At 40.0% G+C, this 21,062-nt stretch overlaps 9 protein-coding genes across 9 annotated transcripts; 4 read left to right on the forward strand and 5 right to left on the reverse strand.

The window, feature by feature from the left end:
• Positions 1 to 30: 30 nt before the first annotated feature.
• Positions 31 to 1,455, reverse strand: FOA43_003510 (uncharacterized protein; the record flags this gene model as incomplete). The annotated part of the gene is made up of 1 exon (XM_038923761.1): positions 31 to 1,455. One exon carries the CDS (start codon positions 1,453 to 1,455, stop codon positions 31 to 33), a length of 1,425 nt encoding a protein of 474 aa, XP_038779689.1.
• A 1,168-nt stretch (positions 1,456 to 2,623) lies between these two features.
• On the forward strand, positions 2,624 to 4,111 carry UGP1 (UTP-glucose-1-phosphate uridylyltransferase; the record flags this gene model as incomplete). Its single annotated transcript, XM_038923762.1, has 1 exon — positions 2,624 to 4,111. The coding sequence occupies one exon, from the start codon at positions 2,624 to 2,626 to the stop codon at positions 4,109 to 4,111; it is 1,488 nt and encodes a 495-aa protein (XP_038779690.1).
• Positions 4,112 to 4,289: 178 nt separating this feature from the next.
• On the reverse strand, positions 4,290 to 4,687 carry FOA43_003512 (uncharacterized protein; the record flags this gene model as incomplete). The annotated part of the gene is given in 2 exon segments (XM_038923763.1): positions 4,290 to 4,669; positions 4,681 to 4,687. The coding sequence occupies 2 exon segments, from the start codon at positions 4,685 to 4,687 to the stop codon at positions 4,290 to 4,292; spliced, it is 387 nt and encodes a 128-aa protein (XP_038779691.1).
• A 446-nt stretch (positions 4,688 to 5,133) lies between these two features.
• FOA43_003513 (uncharacterized protein) lies at positions 5,134 to 6,711 on the reverse strand (the record flags this gene model as incomplete). The annotated part of the gene is made up of 1 exon (XM_038923764.1): positions 5,134 to 6,711. One exon carries the CDS (start codon positions 6,709 to 6,711, stop codon positions 5,134 to 5,136), a length of 1,578 nt encoding a protein of 525 aa, XP_038779692.1.
• A 933-nt stretch (positions 6,712 to 7,644) lies between these two features.
• Positions 7,645 to 9,270, forward strand: FOA43_003514 (uncharacterized protein; the record flags this gene model as incomplete). Its single annotated transcript, XM_038923765.1, has 1 exon — positions 7,645 to 9,270. The coding sequence occupies one exon, from the start codon at positions 7,645 to 7,647 to the stop codon at positions 9,268 to 9,270; it is 1,626 nt and encodes a 541-aa protein (XP_038779693.1).
• Positions 9,271 to 10,581: 1,311 nt separating this feature from the next.
• Positions 10,582 to 13,821, forward strand: FOA43_003515 (uncharacterized protein; the record flags this gene model as incomplete). The annotated part of the gene is made up of 1 exon (XM_038923766.1): positions 10,582 to 13,821. One exon carries the CDS (start codon positions 10,582 to 10,584, stop codon positions 13,819 to 13,821), a length of 3,240 nt encoding a protein of 1,079 aa, XP_038779694.1.
• A 126-nt stretch (positions 13,822 to 13,947) lies between these two features.
• Positions 13,948 to 16,992, reverse strand: FOA43_003516 (uncharacterized protein; the record flags this gene model as incomplete). The annotated part of the gene is made up of 1 exon (XM_038923767.1): positions 13,948 to 16,992. One exon carries the CDS (start codon positions 16,990 to 16,992, stop codon positions 13,948 to 13,950), a length of 3,045 nt encoding a protein of 1,014 aa, XP_038779695.1.
• A 1,321-nt stretch (positions 16,993 to 18,313) lies between these two features.
• Positions 18,314 to 19,030, reverse strand: FOA43_003517 (uncharacterized protein; the record flags this gene model as incomplete). The annotated part of the gene is made up of 1 exon (XM_038923768.1): positions 18,314 to 19,030. One exon carries the CDS (start codon positions 19,028 to 19,030, stop codon positions 18,314 to 18,316), a length of 717 nt encoding a protein of 238 aa, XP_038779696.1.
• Positions 19,031 to 19,387: 357 nt separating this feature from the next.
• On the forward strand, positions 19,388 to 21,022 carry FOA43_003518 (uncharacterized protein; the record flags this gene model as incomplete). The annotated part of the gene is made up of 1 exon (XM_038923769.1): positions 19,388 to 21,022. The coding sequence occupies one exon, from the start codon at positions 19,388 to 19,390 to the stop codon at positions 21,020 to 21,022; it is 1,635 nt and encodes a 544-aa protein (XP_038779697.1).
• Positions 21,023 to 21,062: the final 40 nt, after the last annotated feature.

Below are 21,062 nucleotides of genomic sequence, written 5' to 3' on the forward strand. Positions count from 1 at the left end.
TTATAACTATACTGACTAATGGCATGCTTTTTAAAAGACGGCTTGCGAAGGCTTCCAAACATGCACTGAGTTATCATCAGAGCAACTGGCAAGCATCTTAGGATCGTTAGGATTCCATGCTATATCAGAAACTCCCAGCATATGACCACCATGGGTAAATATAAGTTTGTGCTCAATAGTACTGCTTTCGCCAGAACCAAACTTCCAGAGTTTGACTAATCCATCAGTAGAAGATGAACCTAAAATATTGCCATACTCATGATTCCATGCGACAGCTGTAATTGAATCGCTATGAGCGTTGGAAATAACGATCTGAGGCCTTTCAGGATATCTAATATCCTCTATTAACAAGTTACCCTTATCGTCGCCTAGAACCAGTCCATACTGATCCTGTTTATTGAAGTCCAGGGTATTTATAGGATGTTGAAGAGTAATCTGAATTACGGGATTCCCATCGAGTGATCTTGTATCGAACATTTTGAATTTATGATCTTCGCCTGCGGTCCCAATTAAAGAGTCATGGAACCAGACGTACTGAACAGTATTAACACCGTAGTCATGGCAAAATAGTGTAGATATCGGGGACAAAATGCACGTCTTGAATTTTCTGTGGCTAGTAGCAGTAACTGCATTTGAAGATCTTTGTGGCTTTTTGAATCCGTCCCTAATATCCCATAGTGCTATAGAGCCATCGCTGGCACCAGTTACTAGTTCACCCTCTTTAAATTTGTTCCAATCAAGCCCCCATCCGTCGCCTGTGTGAAATTGAAGTTTAATGTCAGAAAGACAAGTGCTCTCCTCCTCTTCGTCATCAAATACCTTTCTGCTCTTGGACAGTTCTCGGGAATCGCAGCCATTTGGTTTCTTGGTCCTATCAAAAACATTCACAGAACCATTGTTTGAAATTGTAGCCAGTAAATCTGGATTCTGTGGCATCAGTCTGGCTTTATTAATATCACCTTGGTGGGGAATCTGCTGCACCATATGAAGCGCTCCTTTGCAGTTTCCGTCATTATTTGCTATAGGGTAATTGGATGTTGTAAACTCGTGCTTATCAGAGTCGAATTCACAATCTTTCAATGTGAGTCCTTCGACACTTTTGGGAACTTTGATGGTGCAGAGCTGTAAATTCTCAAAGCTGTTATAGCCATTTGAATATGATCCAAGCAACAACCTTTGAATATTTACATTACCATGTGATTCCACATCAGGAAACCATTCCACAGACATAGAAGGCCAAAGTAACGTGCTTGTTTGTATGTAATCATAGAGTAGAGGAGTATTTTTTTTCCATATCTTGTACTTAAGTTGGATCTCATCATCGATGGCCGGAGAAGAATCATCTGTATCGGTGTCCTCTAAAACTTCAAGGGGAGAGCTTGCAAAGGGCTGTAAAATAATATCGGACTTTGAAGGTACATTATCATTCTGTGTTAGATCAAGGTTTATAGGCATGTTGAGAGAGCTCAAGAAGGAGTAGCAGAGTAGTAGTGCTTGTGATACGACTGACACGCTAATATTCATCCAGGGTGAATTATTTTATTTTTTCCCGCGACGCGAAACCTCAAGAAAAAGAGTAGCTAGATGCGGGCTGAATGAACGCATAATAGAAATGAGGGAATGCAGCCACCAGGAGCCACCAGGAGCCACCAGAAGTCTGTAGGAGCTTGTAAGACTGTACGGACCGTACGGACCGTCCGGACTCAAAAAGATGTAACGAGACTAAAGTGGCATTGTATCAAGCACTCGCCTGTTCTTCTCTCTCAGGTTGATCATATATCACTATCCATGCAATTATTTGAGTCTAGAATCACTTACTTATCCCGGCTGTTGAAAAGCATTGAGGAAGCTAAAAATTCTTGAATAATGTCCATTTTAAGTAATGTTGGAAATAAATTAAATAATAGCTCCTGCATAGCAAACAATAAGCTCTTTGCTGGGTCTTGTAAATGTTCACCATTATTGTTCATGGTTTTTAGTTCTTATTATAGAGAAGCTTAAACGTGTTGGCTAGGGCTGCCTGCTTGCTCAGCAATCGCCTGGACAACCAGAGGCATGCGTCCTAGAGGGGGAGAATGCCTGCAATGTCTACATACCCTGCTTGAAAACAGAAATGAGAGCGTAAACAATACCATCAAGCGGTTAAGCTGCTTTCCTCATTTCAATTTTCTTTTTGGTTTTTTTGACTGTCAAGAGAGTTCCCACTTCCTTTAATGAAGATGAAGCGCTTCTTCGCAAACCCAAGTAGTAGTAGCATCTCATGGTTTATTAAGTCTGGCCAGAAAAAGCATTGGAATTTTGCTTTCCATATCTTACTGCTGGTATATGCCGTTTGTAGAGAATGTGGCGATCATGCCCATCTTTATTCGCATTTAATTTTTTAGTATTGCTTCCTTTCCTTTTTGGGGGCATCCTTCCGTCTTTTAACCTTGGCCCCAATTCGATTTGAATTTCTTTTCTTCGTTCTCCAACTTTCCCTCTTAGTCCTTCATATTCTTCTCGCTGCTTGTATTATTTTTTTTATCCATTTTGTCTTATCTTCTCTTCTCTTCTATTCTCTTCTGATCTTTTCGCCAGCTTCGTTTTTGTTTAGGTCCGTTGCCAATTGTGCTAAATTTCAAATATGAGTAGTAAACATGCCAAATCACAATCAATGTATGCATTCGAGAATCAATCGTCTAGCATTGCTGCTTCTCAAATGAGAAACGCTTTGAACAAGATGATAGATGGTGTTACCGACAAAGATCGTCGAGAGAAGTTTGAAAAGGATATGGATTCATTTTTTGGTCTTTTCCGTAGATACCTTACTGACAAGGCTAAGGGTACCACTCTTGATTGGGATCATATTCGTTCTCCCAACCCGGATGAGGTGGTTGCTTACAAGTCCCTTGATGTTGAAGGAAGCGAAAACTTGAGCAAGTTGGCAGTTTTGAAGTTGAATGGTGGCTTGGGTACTTCGATGGGTTGTGTTGGTCCAAAATCGGTTATTGAAGTGAGAGAAGGTCAGTCGTTTCTTGATCTTGCAGTCCGCCAAATAGAGTTCCTCAATAAGAAGTATGATACCGACGTTCCCCTTTTGTTGATGGACTCGTTTAACACTGATGCCGACACCCAACTTATTGTGAAGAAGTATCAGAGTCATCGAATTCGAATTCGAACTTTCAACCAGTCATGTTATCCCAGAATTACTAAAGACTCTCTTCTCCCTGTGCCCCAATCCTGTGATGATGATCTGAGCTTTTGGTATCCACCTGGACATGGTGACTTATTTGAAGCCATTGTGCAATCTGGTGAGTTGGATCATTTGATTGAAGAAGGTAAAGAGGTCTTGTTTGTGTCCAATTGTGATAACTTAGGCGCCACTGTTGACATGAAGATCTTGAATCACATGGTTGAAACCAATTCTGAGTATATCATGGAATTGACCGATAAGACTAGGGCTGACGTGAAAGGTGGTACGTTGATAAATTATGAGGGACAAGTCCGATTATTGGAAATTGCTCAGGTTCCTAAGGAGCATGTCGAGGAGTTCAAATCCATCAAAAAGTTTACCAACTTTAATACCAATAATCTTTGGATTAATTTAAAGGCTATTAAGCGTCTTGTTGAAGCAGATTCCTTGCGTATGGAAATTATTCCAAATGGAAAGTCTATTTCTGTTGGTAACTCAGAGATGGGTGTCTTACAGTTAGAAACTGCCTGTGGTGCTGCCATTCGTCACTTTAAAGGTGCTCACGGTGTAGTTGTGCCAAGATCTCGTTTCCTTCCTGTTAAGACATCGTCCGACTTATTGTTGGTGAAATCCGATATGTTTAACTTGAGGCATGGTACTCTAGTGTTGGATCCCGCTCGATTCGGTGGTTCTCCGTTAGTTAAGTTGGGCTCTAAGTTCAAGAAGGTCAGCGATTTCCAAAAGAGAATTCCTCATATGCCAAAGGTGATTGAATTGGATCATCTCACTGTTACGGGCGACGTTTACTTTGGTAGAGATGTTCAATTGAAAGGGACTGTTATCATTGTTTGCTCTGACGGTCAGAAGATCGATATTCCAAACGGTTCCATCTTAGAGAACGTCGTCATTACTGGTAACTTGCAGATTTTGGAGCATTGATTCGTTCTGCCTCTTTTTTTTTCTCATTTCTTTGATATCGACCATCTTTTTGGTTCACCTCTTTAAAAGGATACATACTACAACGTCCATATCCTGAGTCAAACGCATATATACATACATATATACTCCTACACAATTCATTTCTATATAGCAAAGTGAATAGCAGCAGTAATGAGGCTTACTTACTGAATGCGAAGGTACGCATCTCTTTACCCATCTTTCTCTTCCTCTTTCTCTCCATACTCTTGAGTCTTTGCTTTCCTGACATCGACTCGAACTTGGCCACTCGAACCACTTTCCGTCGATCTCCTCTCTTGATCCACTTCCTACCTGTTTCTTCTTTGTAGTTGCTGAGAGCATTTTTTTCAAATTTTTGCTCTTTTAAATGTCCTAAACGTGATTTTATGCTCTGATCCTTGTATCTCAAACCTTCAACTTCCTCTTCTGACATCCTTCCTAGAAGTTTATTGTCTTTAAGTGCTTTATCCATTTCCAAGACTTCTTTTTCTCTGTACTCATCTAGAAAGTTGTAATCATTTCTGATCCTCTCATAGTTTACTTTACCGTACGCAGCATCAAACCTTATGTCTCGATACAGCGATTTTTGTTTCTTCGGTATTAATCCTTCTATCTCTCGAATAACTGATACTTTATGTTTGGCACTGCTCTCCTTTGGTGCATGTTTTGCCTTAGTTTTCTGACTCTTCCCCCTTGGATAACTTTGTTTTCTCGATGCCACTGCCTCCTCGGGAGCAGAGTCAGAGTCAGAGGAAAAGAATTCGGAATCTTCCTCCGTGAATGAATTTTTCGCCATTATGAATAGAGCTATGGGTATAAAGAGGGTGAACAAGAGTGAAGACTATAAAATGTTAAGTTACAAGAGAAGACGATTAAACAAAAATTAAAAAAAATATTAAAATAAATTAAAAAATTTAACTTTTAGGCACTGAGGGATTAATAAGAAGTGAATTCGTATATGCAATAAAGTAGTAAAGATAAGTAGGAAAATGTCTGAAATCCCATTATTTGTGCAACGAGTAATATCTGTAGAGTCCCCTCTCAGACATACCATTAGGAAAGATTTCTTCGTCGGGTCTGTGATGCTGGAACTTGGAGCAGTTAATCTTGCGAGAGGCATATTTTAAGAATGACGGTCTCTTAAATTCACCGTCGTACCTTTCTCCTGTCTCAATGTTGAAGAAGATTTTATTATCATAGAAGTTATCATAGAGTTCTGCCTCTTCATAAGAATCGACACGGTGAACCCACACTCTTCTACTTTGACCACCAGCGTTATGACACCGCCAGTATTTATTTCCGACAACAAACACATCAGGCAGCACATCACTCACGCTAACTTTGATTTCTGCTGTTTGAAGACCTTCTGGCAGGCTGAGTAATGCATTATACAGTTCTCCCTTTGTAGCCATGTAAGACGATAAATCGGCATACTTTAAGTAGAGCAACTGTTTCAAAGCAGATAAATCAGAGCCGTGCTCAAGGTGCGAAATGGATAGGCTCTTTAACTGCAAAAACTTCCTCGTTATAATGTTAAGATGAGACTGACAGACCTCGCTATAGCCATTCAAGTTCAAATACTTCAAATTATGGCATTTTAGGCTCTGTAATAAATATGTAATGGTCTCAGCCTTGAGAATAGCCACAGAGTACTCGTTTTGTAAGTTGAGCCATAATAGACCATCGTGGTTGATCGCCCGATGATTGACAAGCAATCTTATGAACTCGTGGGTGGCACCAATATTGGAGCATTTGCTCAACGATAAATGGGTAAGGCGACAATCATTGGAGAGTGCCTGCATCAAGTCTTTGGCGCTGACACGAGTGTGCGTCAAATCCAATCTCTGCAAGTTGTGAAGACCTGGCAAGATCTTGCGGAAAGTGGCAGGGCTTAAGTCAGTACAGTCATGAAATGATAGTCTTTGCAATGAGTCATTTAGGTTCACACAAGGAAGACTGTCAAAAGCATTGGCAAACTTGAAACCACTTGAACCACAAAAGTCAAGACATTCCAATAGTGGCATAGAGTTGAATAAGTAGTCCACAATATCAGTGCTAATATCGTCTTCGATACTTTCACTGGCGAGAAACTGCCGTAAGTTGGGTGTAAGTCTGAGGCATTGCAAAATAGTCCTTTCAGTAAGGTCTTGAATCTCTAGCATCATAGCGCTGGAGCGTCCAAGTCCGACTGAAGTAAATTCCTGGAAATCCAAAGTTTGAACAAATCTCCCCAAACCATTCTGTGGGCCACTCATGAGCGTCAATAAGAAACGATAAAACATATTGGACCTAATGAACACACAGTAACGGTACCGGTATTTCAAGCTAAGACAATAAAACACGCTGTTCACCGACGATAGGTTATCGATATTCCTCATCCGCTTTTGCTGTTTCTTAGCTTCATCTTCCAGATAATAAGAGTACTCAAAGATTTTGTCCAGTAGCTCGATAGAGAAAGGAATCAAGCGAGATTCGTTTTGCTCGTCATCGGTGAGTTTTAAGTTATCGTTTCGAGAAACAGGTTTGTCTTCCCCGTCAAAAAGCTCTGCAACATCTTGTTGAGATGGGGCAAATGTGGCCATGTAAGTATGAATGAAAAAAAAAAGACTAAGATATTGAAATTTAAAGGGAAAAGAAATCAGGGAATAAGCGAGCACGAATTTGTGGAATGGAGATAGATGCTTATAAATTCATGAAAACGAAAAAAAAAATTAAAAACAGAAAAGATGGATAGTCATCGCTTCTGTATCCCCCTAGAAACACCGATATCTGCAACGGTTATTCTGCCAAGGGGGAGGAAGTTGCATACCAGTGGGGAAGCGAGTGAGTGTGGTGGGCGGCAAAAAAAAATGCCTCAACTGGGAGGTACTAGCCGCGGAGGCCGTGAAAATCAACTGTCATCACGGAAAAGCTAGCTTGGAGAGATGCCCTAAAGTACCGCCGCTGAAGACGAAATATATAAATTTTCATCTCCACCTGAGCTGAGGAAATAAATGTAGGCAGAAATCTTCTAATGACCGGGACCAGCAAGAGTACGAACGGCTAAAATAAGGGTATACATGTATACTACAAAGTTTAGAGAAAATATATATCTAGATTCCCTGGCAAAATTGAGGTTGTCGTAGCTTAGTTTTAGCTATTTTTTAGCTAATTAGTAACAGTTATTAGGTTTATAGCAGATTTTCATTACTCACCAGACCTTAATGACTCTGAAATGCCAACCCTACACCAGACTTGGAACCTTTTTACGCTTATCAATTTTTCCTGCAGTCCACCAGATGGATAAACGGGTATTACATTTTATTTTCATCCCACGCGATATCTTATCTGTCAGGATCCCGGTATAAGAATGCATCGATGGGGCCAGAAAAATTCTTGGGCACGATGAACAGCTTTGTATACCTAGAACAAGATTGATGGTTACTTCAGGATTGGCCAGTGCTTTCTTCAGTTGGAGGAATGGTAATAGTGGCAAAAAGAAAGGGATCAGTACTAGTACAAGTTCTGCAATGAGCATGTCCGAAACTTCTACACCTATCTCCGACTCTACCACTTATAGGAAGCCTAATATGAGCCGATGTATTAAGTTTCTTCTTCAGTACATTCTTCAGAAATATATTCTTGTGGCTATCGGTGTGGTGATGACATTGGTGATTCTCTATGGAATTAATGAGATCATCAAGCTCACTACAATTGACTTTCCAGCATCGGTGTGTCTCATGCTTATAGTGTTCTTTCTCTTGTCATTAAGTTCCTGGTTAAAAGGCGAAGACTTCACAGAGAAATACTTCTTAAAATATATTGATATCCCCTTCGGATTCAATCTAAGGTGGATGAATCTTTATTTCACTCCACCCTTTGTCACTCTAGTCCTCGCTGATAAGGTGACTGTTCAAGAAGCCTTTATTATTGCTGCAGTATTCATTTTTGGCTACATAATTGGCTTTGCATTCGTCGGTTACTTAGTTTGGGGATTGCAAGTCGTTCTGGGAACTTACGATCATCAAAAGGAACCTTCAACAGCTGGTAACGACAGTGAAAAGGAAGGTTCAACTAATAATCAATCTCACCAAGAACATTTGTCTCCCTCTTTGGGGGATTCAGGAGACAGTATCGTATCTTATGAGATAGATCCCGATGAATTCTCGGATGTTGATCAAGGCAATCAGCTTAATGAAGGTTATGCTCTCTCCGCAGTTAGTACCAGGCTTTCAACTGCTACTGCAATGGCTGCCAGTATAACGAATCAAGAGAGTCAATTGGACCCACGTTATTTAGAGAAGTTCACTTTGACGTTTGATTTCGCTGTCTATTTGTTGCTTTTCATAGTTGGTTTGCCGATCTATTTTTGTACTGGCTACGAGATGATAGTCCAATTAGCTGTGGCGGTCTTGTTGTTCAAAGCTTGCCTTTTGCCTCCACCAAAAATCAAAAAATACCTTCATCCCATCTTGGTAAGCTTCTCCTTGAGTTTGTTGGTCTACTACATATTGTCCCTCATAAAAAAGCAAAACTTCAAGCAGACCATTTCCAATTACGAGAGCGGCCGTAAATATACTCAGCTCTTCAACAACGAACAGTTCTCGAAATGGCCCGGGGCCGGTGACATTCTATTGTCTCTTATGGATATATCGATTGTCGCACTTTCTTTGGCTATGTACAGGTACAGAAAGGATTTGAGAAGGTACTTTTTTGCATTAATGCCTGTTATTATAGTATTTTCGTTTATGTCGCTTCTCATCTATCCTCCTCTCTGTTACCATTTGAGTATATCGCCTGAACGATCACTTGGTTTTACTGGAAGGTCTGTTACAATGGCTCTTGGTATACCGTTGGTTCATTCTTTGGGAGGCAGTGAGCAATTGATGGCAGTGACTACCATTCTGTCTGGTATTTTGGGTGTCTTTTTGGGAGACTGGATCTCGTTCACACTACTTAGAATACGGAAGGCAGATTTTGTATCTAGGGGAGTTACTCTCGGTGTCAATTGCGGTGCTGTGTCTACTGCTCATTTACTTAGCGTCGATCCAAGAGCTGCAGCCATGAGCTCGCTTAGTTTCACATTATTTGGTACCCTTATGGTTATATTGGCTGCAATTACACCCTTGGTTAAAGTGGTAAGGGATTTGGTTGGTTTATAGTATTCTTGCATAATTATTTATATATATATATCATCATTGAATCAATGATTTGTTTCGTCTTTGCGAATGATTCTGCTATCCTAATGAGGAAAGATGTTGAGTTTTGACAAATATGGTAAGTCTGAATTTATGCAAAGCAGCAAAATATTCCTGGGCAAATGGAGAACATCTTTATTCAACTGTCATTGCGGGGTATTGGCGAAAGGAGTCATGAGTTTTTAGTTTTGTGTGGGTCGATCTGGTATTCTCGGGCACCGTTACCGCTACGGCAGTAAGGCTGAGCTGAAATTTATTTTTTCTTCTATATCTCTTTGTTTTTTAAGGCGGAGTCCATATTGGGAAATTTGTGGGGGTAGAGTAGAATATTTACCAGAATCTTATTTTTTTACCCTTGAAGCAGACCAAAGATAGTACCAAAACGAATGAAATTAACTTCTGGTTGAGCCTTATATGAATCGGATACAGACCTATTACTTCAAGATTGCCGTAATGCTTTGATTTGGACCTAAGGGTACCATTCTCCAGAATAATTCCTCGGAGCTGTTCAGGGTGGCTACTCCGTGTCTCCGTTAAAAAGAAATTATGATGCAATAGTTCCATGCGTCTTGTTGATCAAAGCCGCTGGGACCCGCCAAAGCCGTTGAAGCCAAATAAAACAACGGACAGTGTATCAGGCACCCTATACCAGTTCAAAAAGTACATAGCTTTTTATATCGCATGGGTTGGAAATAAACAAAAAAAAATGCCGGGAATTCGGCCTTTCATATTGATTTTTCTTCGAAGACGATTTTATATGATTGAGAAGCCAATGCAGACAAGTTGCAAAAGATAGAAACAGATCACAGGCCTTATCGTTTTGAATAGTCGTAGAGGTCACGTCATTTTCTTCAAGTCGAGAACCATTGCCGTTTCCAAGGTTAAAGATTCTGAGGGCCAAAAGTGCTAATTAATCTTTTCAACCATTTTTCCTTTGAAGCGGCATTTCCCCACACAATTCCATTTTAGGAACTTCGTTCAAGCTCGACTAGCTATCCTCGTTTCTTTTCCACTCTTTTTCTCAATCGCATTGCAGTCCCGTAGAAAAGTACCGCTTGTTTAAAATCTGACTCTCTTTAATAAGGCGTCATCAATTCAGACTCAATTGTTCTTCCCCGGTTTTATTTCTCATTCAAATGCAAAGTTGACGATTCTTTGCATCTGTCACTTGTGCTGCATCTATATATACCCGAATCTTTGCCATTATTATTTTGTTTTCTTTCCTACCGTATCGTTTATTTTCCTTTTGCCCTTCTATTTCATTGTATCCATATTATGTCTGCCAAGGCAGTAACGAAATACAGTTCTGGGTATTCTCCAGACGAGCATAAGCAGAAGTCCGTTTCTGAAAATTCAGTTTCCGTTACACCATTTGTATCGGCCTCTAGTTCCTCTAGTTCTTCTGCTTCTTCTGCTTCATCAGCCTGGAATATTATCAAAAATCCTTCAAGCGGTAGAACGCGAATAGGTCAGGCCTGCGATCGTTGTCGAGCTAGGAAGATTAAGTGCAGCGGTAAATCTGAGACGAATCCGCGTTGTACCAACTGCGAGAAAGATGGCTTTCAGTGTATTGTTTCTGATAAATTAACGAGAAATTCTTTTCCCAAGGGGTATACCAAGAACTTGGAGAAGAAATTATTGGAAGTGGAGCTTGATCGTAATAAGCTTTCTCTTAAGTTAAAAGACGCAAGGAAGATGCTTTTCGAGTTGCAGGATAAGGTTTCTTCTTGTAACCATCAAGATAATTATGATGAAAAGAAGAAATTGTCTGACGTTGGAGGCAGCGTCAAGAACTTTGATGACCAGCCAAAAGATATGCAATTATTGGAGCCCAAAGCAAGAGACACTCATATAACTTCTTGTTCAGCCCTTCTCGACACTTTCCAAACAGACTGTAATGGTCTATTAGTCTTGGATCAGTTTATGGTTCTTCCTTTTGATAAGTTTTTGACTAAGCTTCAAATCCACTGTTTTAATGGTTATGAGATGAGTTCTGAATCCCAATCAGAATCTTCCAAAGTCGGAAGAAGCATCGATTCTGTTCAAATTCGAGGTCACGAAGATGCTACCAGTGATTTTACTTCTCTCTCAAAGACTTCTTATTCTTCGCCACAGAAGAGTGTGGATAAACCTTACGGCGATGAAAATGATCCGGAGATGAATGTCTTAATGAATTATCACATGAACTTAAATCGCTACCTCAATTTGATTCTCTACAAATTGATCCTCCCTTCGTTCTCTGCTGGTACTTCCGAGGGTAAGGGTAAGTTCAGCTCCAACAAAAATGGAGAGAAAAATTTAGACCATCTTATCTGGCTATTCTTCAATGTATACAACAAGTTGATCCCTATTTTGGATTTCGAGTTATTTTACAATGATTATCTCACATTCATCAACAAATACACACTAAAGAATTCCACCTATGTTGAAAATGGTGAGACCAAGAAAAGATACTATGATTTCTCGTCTAAGGAGCAGGATCTCCTAGTGAAGTTAATTCTTATTCTTAAATTCACTATCGCCCAACCAAAGGGTTCTGGCTTGTCTTCTATTCCTGATGGTAAATCATTTAATCAGTTAGACGAGTCTCTCAAATTGATCAACTTGAAGAATTTGAAGTTGATGTTCCGCAATATGAACTTCACTCTTGATTTAACCATGGATAGGTTGGAAGTTGGTCTCATGCTATTCTACTACCTTATTAAGTTCGAAAACTATAATGTGTGTCCGATGTCCAAGATGCACACTAGCGAGCAGCGTTTCAAATCCAATTTTTTGAGGGATGTGGCTCTGCTTTGTCTCTCTTTAAAGGACTCGCTTCACTTTAACAGGGATGTCAGCCATCTGTCGTTAGCTAGAAAAAACGGTGTGAACCATCAAATTATCAAAATTCAAAGATTAAAGATATACTGGGATTTCCGCATTCTTATTGGTCTTGCGGAGGTTTATTTTAATATTGATTTCGATAGCATTACACCTGAAAGGGAATCCGTTGAGATGAGACCTCAGAGTCTAGAAAGCATTCGGTTTGTCAGTCCTGACATTGAAGTAACCTTGCAGTTGGTAAATTTGCTGGATATTACTCCGAAGAATATTCTTGAGCTCTGTGTAAAGAATGAAGAGGCCGCCTTAGAAAGCTATGACCAAAGATTGAAAGATTGGATTTCGGAAGTGAACTCTCTGCAGGAAGACGAGAACGTCTCAGTATTTAACAAGTTGAAGACATACTATTACTATTTCAAGATAGTCATTCATTTGAATAAGGGTGGAGACGCATTAGTGGATGCCTGTTCTGGTTTTATAGATACCGCCTATGAACTTATCTATACAGGCAAAAATACCGAAGTGTCTGTGGAGAATGCTGAAGGACTCAGTCAACATAGTTTCAATTTTCATCTCATGTGTATGGTCTCGATAATAATGTTGGGTAAGGGAAACTCAAAATCCCGGGATTTGAGTATCAAATTGCTGAGGATCTCTCAATTGTATCAGCTTCTTATATCAATCAAAGATGTGGAGCCGATTATATGCGATCTTACAAAGTATGTCTCGGATAATGTGGCTCTTAACACCAGCAGTGATACTATCTCTCATGATATGTTGGGGCTCTTTTCATACTCTATGACTCCATCCTCGTCGTCATCGTCTTCTCTATTTGCAAAAAATACTCCTGTGCCACCAGGGAATTCTCACTTCAGTGACTCCAATAAGGATATGGATTCCGAAATGGCTTTCGATTTGTCAGCCTTCAAAATGTCATCGGACTCCCGTTTCATGCCTGCGAAGGAAAATCCATATAAAAGGACAAAGAGAAGTCAATCCCCAACTTCTTCTATCAGTGCTGTGTCTTCCGGGAATTCTTCGGGATCTTCGAAGAGGCTTTCTGTCTGCTCAAACGATACTACGGTTACTCCGGTGCCATTATTGTTTCCGTCATTAGCACCACGTGTTCCAAAGAGCTTATCATCTGTATCGTCGGAATCAAATGCTGCACAGAAAAGACGCCGACCATACTTTGACGATGCTCCGGCCTCAGGTCGGCTGACCCATTCTGAAGAACTCTCTCATGCCACGAAAGTTAGATCGATGTCAATTGATTCCGGAATTTTGCCTAGTAGTAAGGCGGCACCAGCCGACGTTACTATGGCAGCTTTCTCAAGATCTGCTTCTGAATGTGGAACTAATAACCATGAACCCGGATTATCTATTCCACATTCATTTTCCAACCTTTTCAATGAATTCAACTTAAGCATGGCTTCTGATGAGGATATGGACTTCATTCAAAAATCTACTTCCAATGAACGGTCTACTCTTCCTACGATTCCTTCAGAATCAAACCTTGAGGAATCGATTGTTCAAGGTTCCGGAAGCTTGTTTCCATCAGATATGGACGCGAACACTTTCGGTGGGCAGAGCGATCTTGGCAAAAAACAAGGTATGGCGTTCAAAGACAACGAGGATCTTAATCGCTTGAGAAGACGTGTGCTTAATATGAGGGCTTCTATGACCAGTTGAACAAGGAAAAGCTCATTCCCTTTGACTATATATTATTTATTATGACGATTAATCGTCTATATTATTCATTTTATTATTAAGATCAAATTTGATTTGGTTCTAGTTAGAGTCTAAAGTTTGAATTGTCTAGTTTGGGGCCATAACCATATCGACAGCATCGCTCTTACCCCTTCTGTGAATATCCAATTTGTTCTTGGTAACAACAATTTTTCGAATGCACAAATGAAGTAGGTAAGATAAGGAGCCAAGAAAACGGAAAAGACTAAAACCGAAAACCGTCCAAAGAAGGAAGGACAGATACTTATTGTCCTGAATAGAATCAGCAGACCATATCTGTTTGATAGTCATCACTAAGATGACATTCATGATGACCCAAAAGAGCACCACTCTCGAACGAATGTCTCTGTAGTAATCGGTGGCACTAATTTTCTGTTTAACAGGGGAACCCTCTCTCATTTCTTCAGGCTGTTTCCTCCTCTCCTTCAATTTATAAAGATTTTCAGAATACATCGAATCGATATCTCTTTGTTCACCGATAATTTCCAATTTGATCACTTCCTGACCCTTCTCATCACGTTCGATAGTCGCCTTACCAAGAGTTGATGGAGGTATGTTATCGCCCTTAGTACCCCAGGTGACATCATGAGTGTTACAGTAAGCATATATCTGAAGAAGGCATGTGTATGCCGGTAGCATCAAGAAATATTGAATAGAGGAGGTCAAAATATGCCAAGGATCCAAGTAAATGAACGATGTGATGATGTAAAGTCCATACGTAGATGCTAAGGAGATACAAATGGAGTCGAAACTTGAGCCATTCGATGCTCCCAGCTCTTTTTCATAAATCATCATACCCAAAAAGTAGAAACCCGAGACAATGGCATAGCCACCACAGATAGTTAATATTATCACGGCAGTTATGAACAACTTAGGCGCACCTTGAGGTCTGTTACCCATAGAAATGACAAGTACAGCCAAGAGAGTGCAAATACAGAGATAATTCATCACCTGGAAGCAAACCTCTCCACCAGTACCAGCAATAGTGATGAGGGCTCCGGCCAAATAATAAAACGAGATGTAGAAGTTGGCGACAGAAAAGAAGTTGACAAAAAGTGTTAAAGCCATATAGATAATTTCTATATGGAAAAACAGCTTTCTGAGAAATGAGTGATCCGTGTACCAGATGTTGTAAAAATGGAGCTGCGAGTACAATGCAGCAAAGAATGCACCGTTAAGCCACCGTCTTCTCTGTGAGATAAACTCCGATAATGTTTCCGGAACATCTGTCTCTCCCTTAGCACTTTTGACATATTTTAAGACCCATTTGGCATTTTTACGAGACACAAGTTCCCATGCAAGAATTCTATCTTCCGCTAAATACATGTTAGCGCTAAAGATATCTCTTCCAATTGCCTCGTCACTCTTCTCACCATCAAAATACTTTTGAAGAGGGCCGTTTCCTTCTTCATCATACTTCAATGCTGACCACCTGTATGCGGAAAGCGCACCGGGCAAAACACTGATGTAACCAAATGCAGATTCGCATGGTTTGTCCAAAATATTTGACATTTTGTATTCGAAATTCTGAGATGCAACAAGGGGATTGATGAGTCTCCGCCAATACTTACCTTTCATGGCAATGATCTCACCAGCAGCACCTCCTACATTGGAATCCACATCAAATGCCTTCCACAGATTGTAGACTGCTTGTTCGTGAGGTCTTGTACCAACATCCAATAGCACACAGACGTTTGGCTGAAGGATCGGGCATATAGCATTGAAGAGCCAGCGATGAGAGTTGATCTTCTTGGCGTTTTTTTCTTTCAAGCAAAACACAACCTGGACAGGAACAAGTCCTGTTTCATGACCGACAAATTTAAGGTTTTCATCAATGGACACTTGAGTTGTGTATTCGAATAGATGGGCCTGGACCTCCTTCTGGTTAACAAAAGATTTCGCGATACCTTCTTGATATATTCCCATAGCGGCCAACACTTGCAAAACGCCGGGATTGATCTTATTCCTGCCATCAGCCACTATCAGGACCACTACCTTTTTCCAGGCATTCGGACCCCAGGTGTTACTATTCTTTCTCTTGGACAAATATGCAATGTTTTTGAAAACAGCATGCAATGTTCTAGTTAATGATGATTCATTTTCGTTGAACATGGTAATGCAGATCACTATCTCCGTCTCTCTTCCTAACTCATTTGTCCTCAAAGTAAAGCCATCATTAATGAAATCATTAGGATCTGACGTCACTGCAGAATACTTCATATAATCAAATTCATCTTGACCTTTCGCAGGTAGAAAACTGTGTAGGATTGAAGGAACTGGATTATCGAGAATCAAGTTACCATTCCTAGAACGGAATATCTTCTGTGTAGCCCCGTATCGACGTGGTTGGAAGTCCCCGGACACCTGATTGAAGAAATGACCGTCCAAACTGGACTGAAAAGTCTGATCCTTCTTGGTTTTACTCTCATTGTTGTCTGAATCGAGGTCATATTCATCATTTAGAGTGGATTGGGTATCTAAGTAAGAGGACTCCATTGTTTCTTTCTTGGTCAAGTCTACAGATTCATGTAACGTGGATCTGGAGCCCCTGGATAAGTTTCTTCGGCTAGCCGATAGGCTTGGAACGTCCGTAAATGGATTATCCACGTCGGAATTTGCAGCAGCATATGTGGAAGCAGAGAAGATTGGCTTGGCTCTTTCCAAAGCTGTCCTGTCGGAGCCGATAGATTTTACAAAGTCATCCGATCGGCCAGATCTCTTCTTGGATGGACTGTTAAAAATGTTAGAGCTGTAATGGCTGAAAATATCATCTTCGTCCGCAATTGAATTATCATCAAGGCTGTTCATGTCACTATTAATGGCAGCATCATGTATCAAGGCAGAAACAGGTCTCTGCCTTTTGGGCGATTCATGCAAAGTAAATCTCTTTCGGGCAGTTTGATCTTCAGCGTCATTGACAAAGTTCTTCGCCATGTCACTTGAATTCAAAAATGAACCGGATTGATTAGAAGGCAGAAGATGTTTAGCAGGGGAATATTTCAGAGCAGCCTTCGATGGTGAGTGTCTTGGGGAAGCTCGAGGGGTATAAGCTTCAGCAGGTCTTCTAATTGGCGACTCTGAATCATCGTCTCTAAATGGGTTAAAGCTAGGCATTAGCGAATGTATTGCTTTATCTGATGACTTATCTGAGGGTTGAAAGAAGAAGGAATCTTGATTATAAACATTTAGCTATATACGAATATGTCTCACTTCTACAAAAACATAAATAAATCTCCTGTTTTGGAAATTGGTAAACAACAACTGGAAGCGGATGTGAGAGAGAGGGAAAAAAAAGAAACTGTTCGGCCAGTTAAGGCGGTGTCAGAACACCCTCAGCCATCAAATGACACATCCTAACACCTGCAATTGATAGAAACACCTTCTGAGAACACCCTTCAGGCAGAGCTCTCTATCTTGCACTAAGCTGGTCTTACATTACAGCACATTTTGAAAACATATTACTTCTTGAAGATTTTTCAGTTGCTCTCCTCTCTAAAGAATATTCATTAGTACGAAAAGGGAAATATATATGTCTAGACAAGTTTCATGAGCACCCTTTCGAGTCCTAATCGCGTAATTTTTCTTGGTAGCTAACAGGAGGATTGTCGTATCTTCGACAATTTCGATATGTTCATATATATATATATGAGAGAAAGGAGGCAAATACACTTTCAGCGTGTTGATAGCAGGTTTTTTCATATTCAGTACTCATCTTCCGTTATGCATTTCTATATCCTCGCCTTGGTGTCTCTTTTAATGTCTGACAGTAAAGCAGATGTTACAACTACTCTTAACTCTCTTGAGAGAAACTCGGCGGCCTTAGTGAGTGCAAAATCATTTATTGAGCCAGCCGTTGTAGATGTTGCAGATCATTATACAGAATACACTTCTTATATGGCCAAACATGATATGGAGTTTCCAAATAGCTTGATGCAATTTTATGTTTATCTGAGCGCTGCTACGGGTGATGATTTTCCCACTTCTCTATTTGTTAATAGCTTTCCCTTTGAAGAGTTTTACACCTATATGACAGCATTCCCTTGGTATTCTTCTTTGCTTCACTCTGTGGGTATGACCACTTTTTATTTGCCGGAACATTTTGCAACCGTGGTGATTACCACTGATGACTCTTCTTCTTCCACCAGTGTCTCACCATCACCTGAACCAACTTCCTCAAACACAAAATCTTCATTGAAGTCCCTTTCAACCTCAACATCTACTTATAAGTCTACAACGACTGTTATTCCATCTACTTCTTCGATAGTTGAGCAAACTGCTAACAGGGCGGCTGTTCTTGCTACTCCATGTTTTTTCTTTTCTCTTTGGATTTGCTTATTGATCTGAAAGGCCCCAGGAGATTTCTTTTTCCTATTCATTTATAGTGGATCTTGAATTTTCTTTTCCACTTCTTTTATCTATTAGATACCAATATAGGTTAGTACTTCTTTTCAAGTTTTTTTTTAATTCTTTCTGCAGCATTTCTTACCATTTTAATGAAGTTGGAATCCTCCAATCGGATGTTTATCTGTTTAATAACGCTGTCAGCAACTTCTCCGCTGGAGTTTCTTTGAGCTTCGTAATCCAGAAACAGTGTAGAGGGTGTCAGGTTGATATTCTCATGAAAATTAGAGGTTCTCTGAGTATTATCGTCGCAGAAGGAATTTGATGTATCCATAATCTGTTGAGAACCTGAAACTTCCTGAAGAAAGCTCATATCAAATTGCTGAGAAAAACCCAAATCAGGATCAGTTGAGAATTGCGACATTTCCAATAAGTTTATATCACGATTCTCCAAGTCTTTCACTATAATTCCCCATGAATTAAAACACTGAAGGCTTCTTTCGAAATCCTTCCTTGAACTAAATCCCATTTGGAATTTCTTACGGATGCCACTTATAGGAGTATACTTTATGGCAATCAAAGGATACTTTTTATATACCTTGCATGCTTCATTATGCTCAAATGTTAATCTTTCTAAATCCTCTGCTTTCCAGGTGATTTTAATTAGTAGACATCCCGGATTACAATCATTAGCTATCGGCATATTGAACGTGATAGAAAGATTAGATCGATAGGGAAGATGGATCCAATTCTTGGAGCTATCATATTTTGATAGTTTTTTGAAAGGAACGGTCTCAAATTTGGATGACATCGTTATGGGAAACAACTAAAGGACTAACGTATACAAAAAGAGGAAATCCCTACAGATAGACTCTTTCTGTTCTATTATTTAATTTATTTTCATTATTGTGATTCTGCATAAATTCATTTTATGTATTTCTGAATTTTTTGAGCCACACTTGTGATAGTGGATCTAATCCGTGTTGCTTATCGATCGCCTCACAATCAGATGAAGAGAAATATATCTATATCGCATTAGTAATATCAACAGGCATGTTTTGCAGTTCTAAAACACTCTTCTATTTTTACTCAATTCTTTTTTCTGAATGGATCTGATTGATTATTGTTTGTGCTGATATTTATGTCCAACTCTTCCTCTCCATTAACTATGGCTTCGGACTCTTGTGACAAGAGATCTTACACTGCAGACGAGCAGATAATAGTAGAGTCTGCCTTTGATGAAACGGCAACAGATCTCTCCCTTACCCACTTGAAATCTTTTGATGAGGTGGCACATCTTGAAAATATGGAAGAAACCCCTTTGGGAAGGCATATTGGTTCCTTTGGAGTCGTGATGATGCTAGTGCAGAGGATCATAGGCTCGGGTATCTTTGCGGTGTCTGGATCCATTTACAGGGACGTTGGAGGCTCACCGTTCCTATTTTTTTTTGTTTGGCTTTGTGCCGGTTACATGAGCTTTGCAGGAATATTTTGTTTTTTGGAACTTGGTTCTATAGTCCCTAGAAGTGGAGGTATGAAGGTCTTTCTCGAGTATGTCTACTATAAACCTAGGATGATGATTACTGTTTCCTTTGGTATATACTCCATTTTGTTTGGCTTTGTTATCACCAATGCGATCATTTTTGGCGAGTACACTCTGTATGCATTTGGATATGAAGATATGGGTTCTCAGAGTCCCAAACATTTAGGTTTGCTTTTTGTCGTTTTCATGTGTGTTGTGAATGGAACCTCGGCACATCTTGCCGTCAAGCTACAGAATATAGTGGGCGTATTAAAACTATCGATGTTATTCTTGATGGCTTTATCCGGGTTATGGGTGCTTCTTCTACCTCATTCAATAACGCATATTGATAACAACGTTCACTTCAGTGACATATTTGCAATCAAGCGTGAAGTGACCCTGGGTTCTTTCTCTTCGGCCCTTCTTAAGGGTATCTTTTCACTGGGGGGCTGGCAAACGGCGCATGTGGTAACTAATGAAATTCAGAATCCTGTTAAAACTATGAATTTTGCAGCTCCTTTGGCCTTGACTATCATCAACGTCTGTTATTTCTTTATCAATCTGAGTTATTTGGTCGTTATCCCTGATGGTGATTTGAACGATTTGCAGGAGATGGTGGGAAGCGTTCTTATGGAAAAGCTGTTCGGCTATACGCTGGGTAGGCAAATTCTTACTTCAACTGTAGCCGTCTCTGCTGCCGGAAACATTATGGTGGTCCTTTATCATATTTCAAGAATGAATCAAGAGATCTTTAGGGAAGGATTTTTACCCTTTAGTCGCTTCTTTGCCTCAAATCAGCCATTTGGCTCTCCAATGAGATGTCTTCTTTTCCCCTTAGTCATTTCTGCCGTATTTTTACTCATTTCCACTCCCGATAATGTTTATAATTACGTTATAGATTTGGAAGGTTATTCGTTGCAGATCTTTGTCGGTCTAGTATGCTTTGGAATCTTTGTGATTCACCACAGACGGCCAGGTTTTCAGCCTAAATTCAAAGCTAATCCTGTCCATGTTATTTTTGTTACTTTATTCTCTTTATTCATGTTTATTGCTCCATTGAATCCTTTCTCGAAGTCTACGGAATTTAAAGGATTTCCTAACTATGCCTACGTTGCTCTTGGGGTTATAGTGGTGTGCTGTGTTTACTGGCTTGTCATGTTCAAAGTGCTGCCAGCAGTGGGACACTATCAACTCGAGCAGGAGACAGTTCTTCTAAGTGATGGACTGACAATGAAGAAGTGGAGCAAAGTTGGCGATTATGGCAACCTAGATGTAGTTTGACTGTTGATTAGTATTGAATATATCAGTCGCTAGACTATAC

Source organism: Brettanomyces nanus, chromosome 4 (genome assembly GCF_011074865.1).
Source record: "Brettanomyces nanus chromosome 4, complete sequence".
Taxonomy (NCBI): Eukaryota; Fungi; Ascomycota; class Pichiomycetes; order Pichiales; family Pichiaceae; genus Brettanomyces; species Brettanomyces nanus.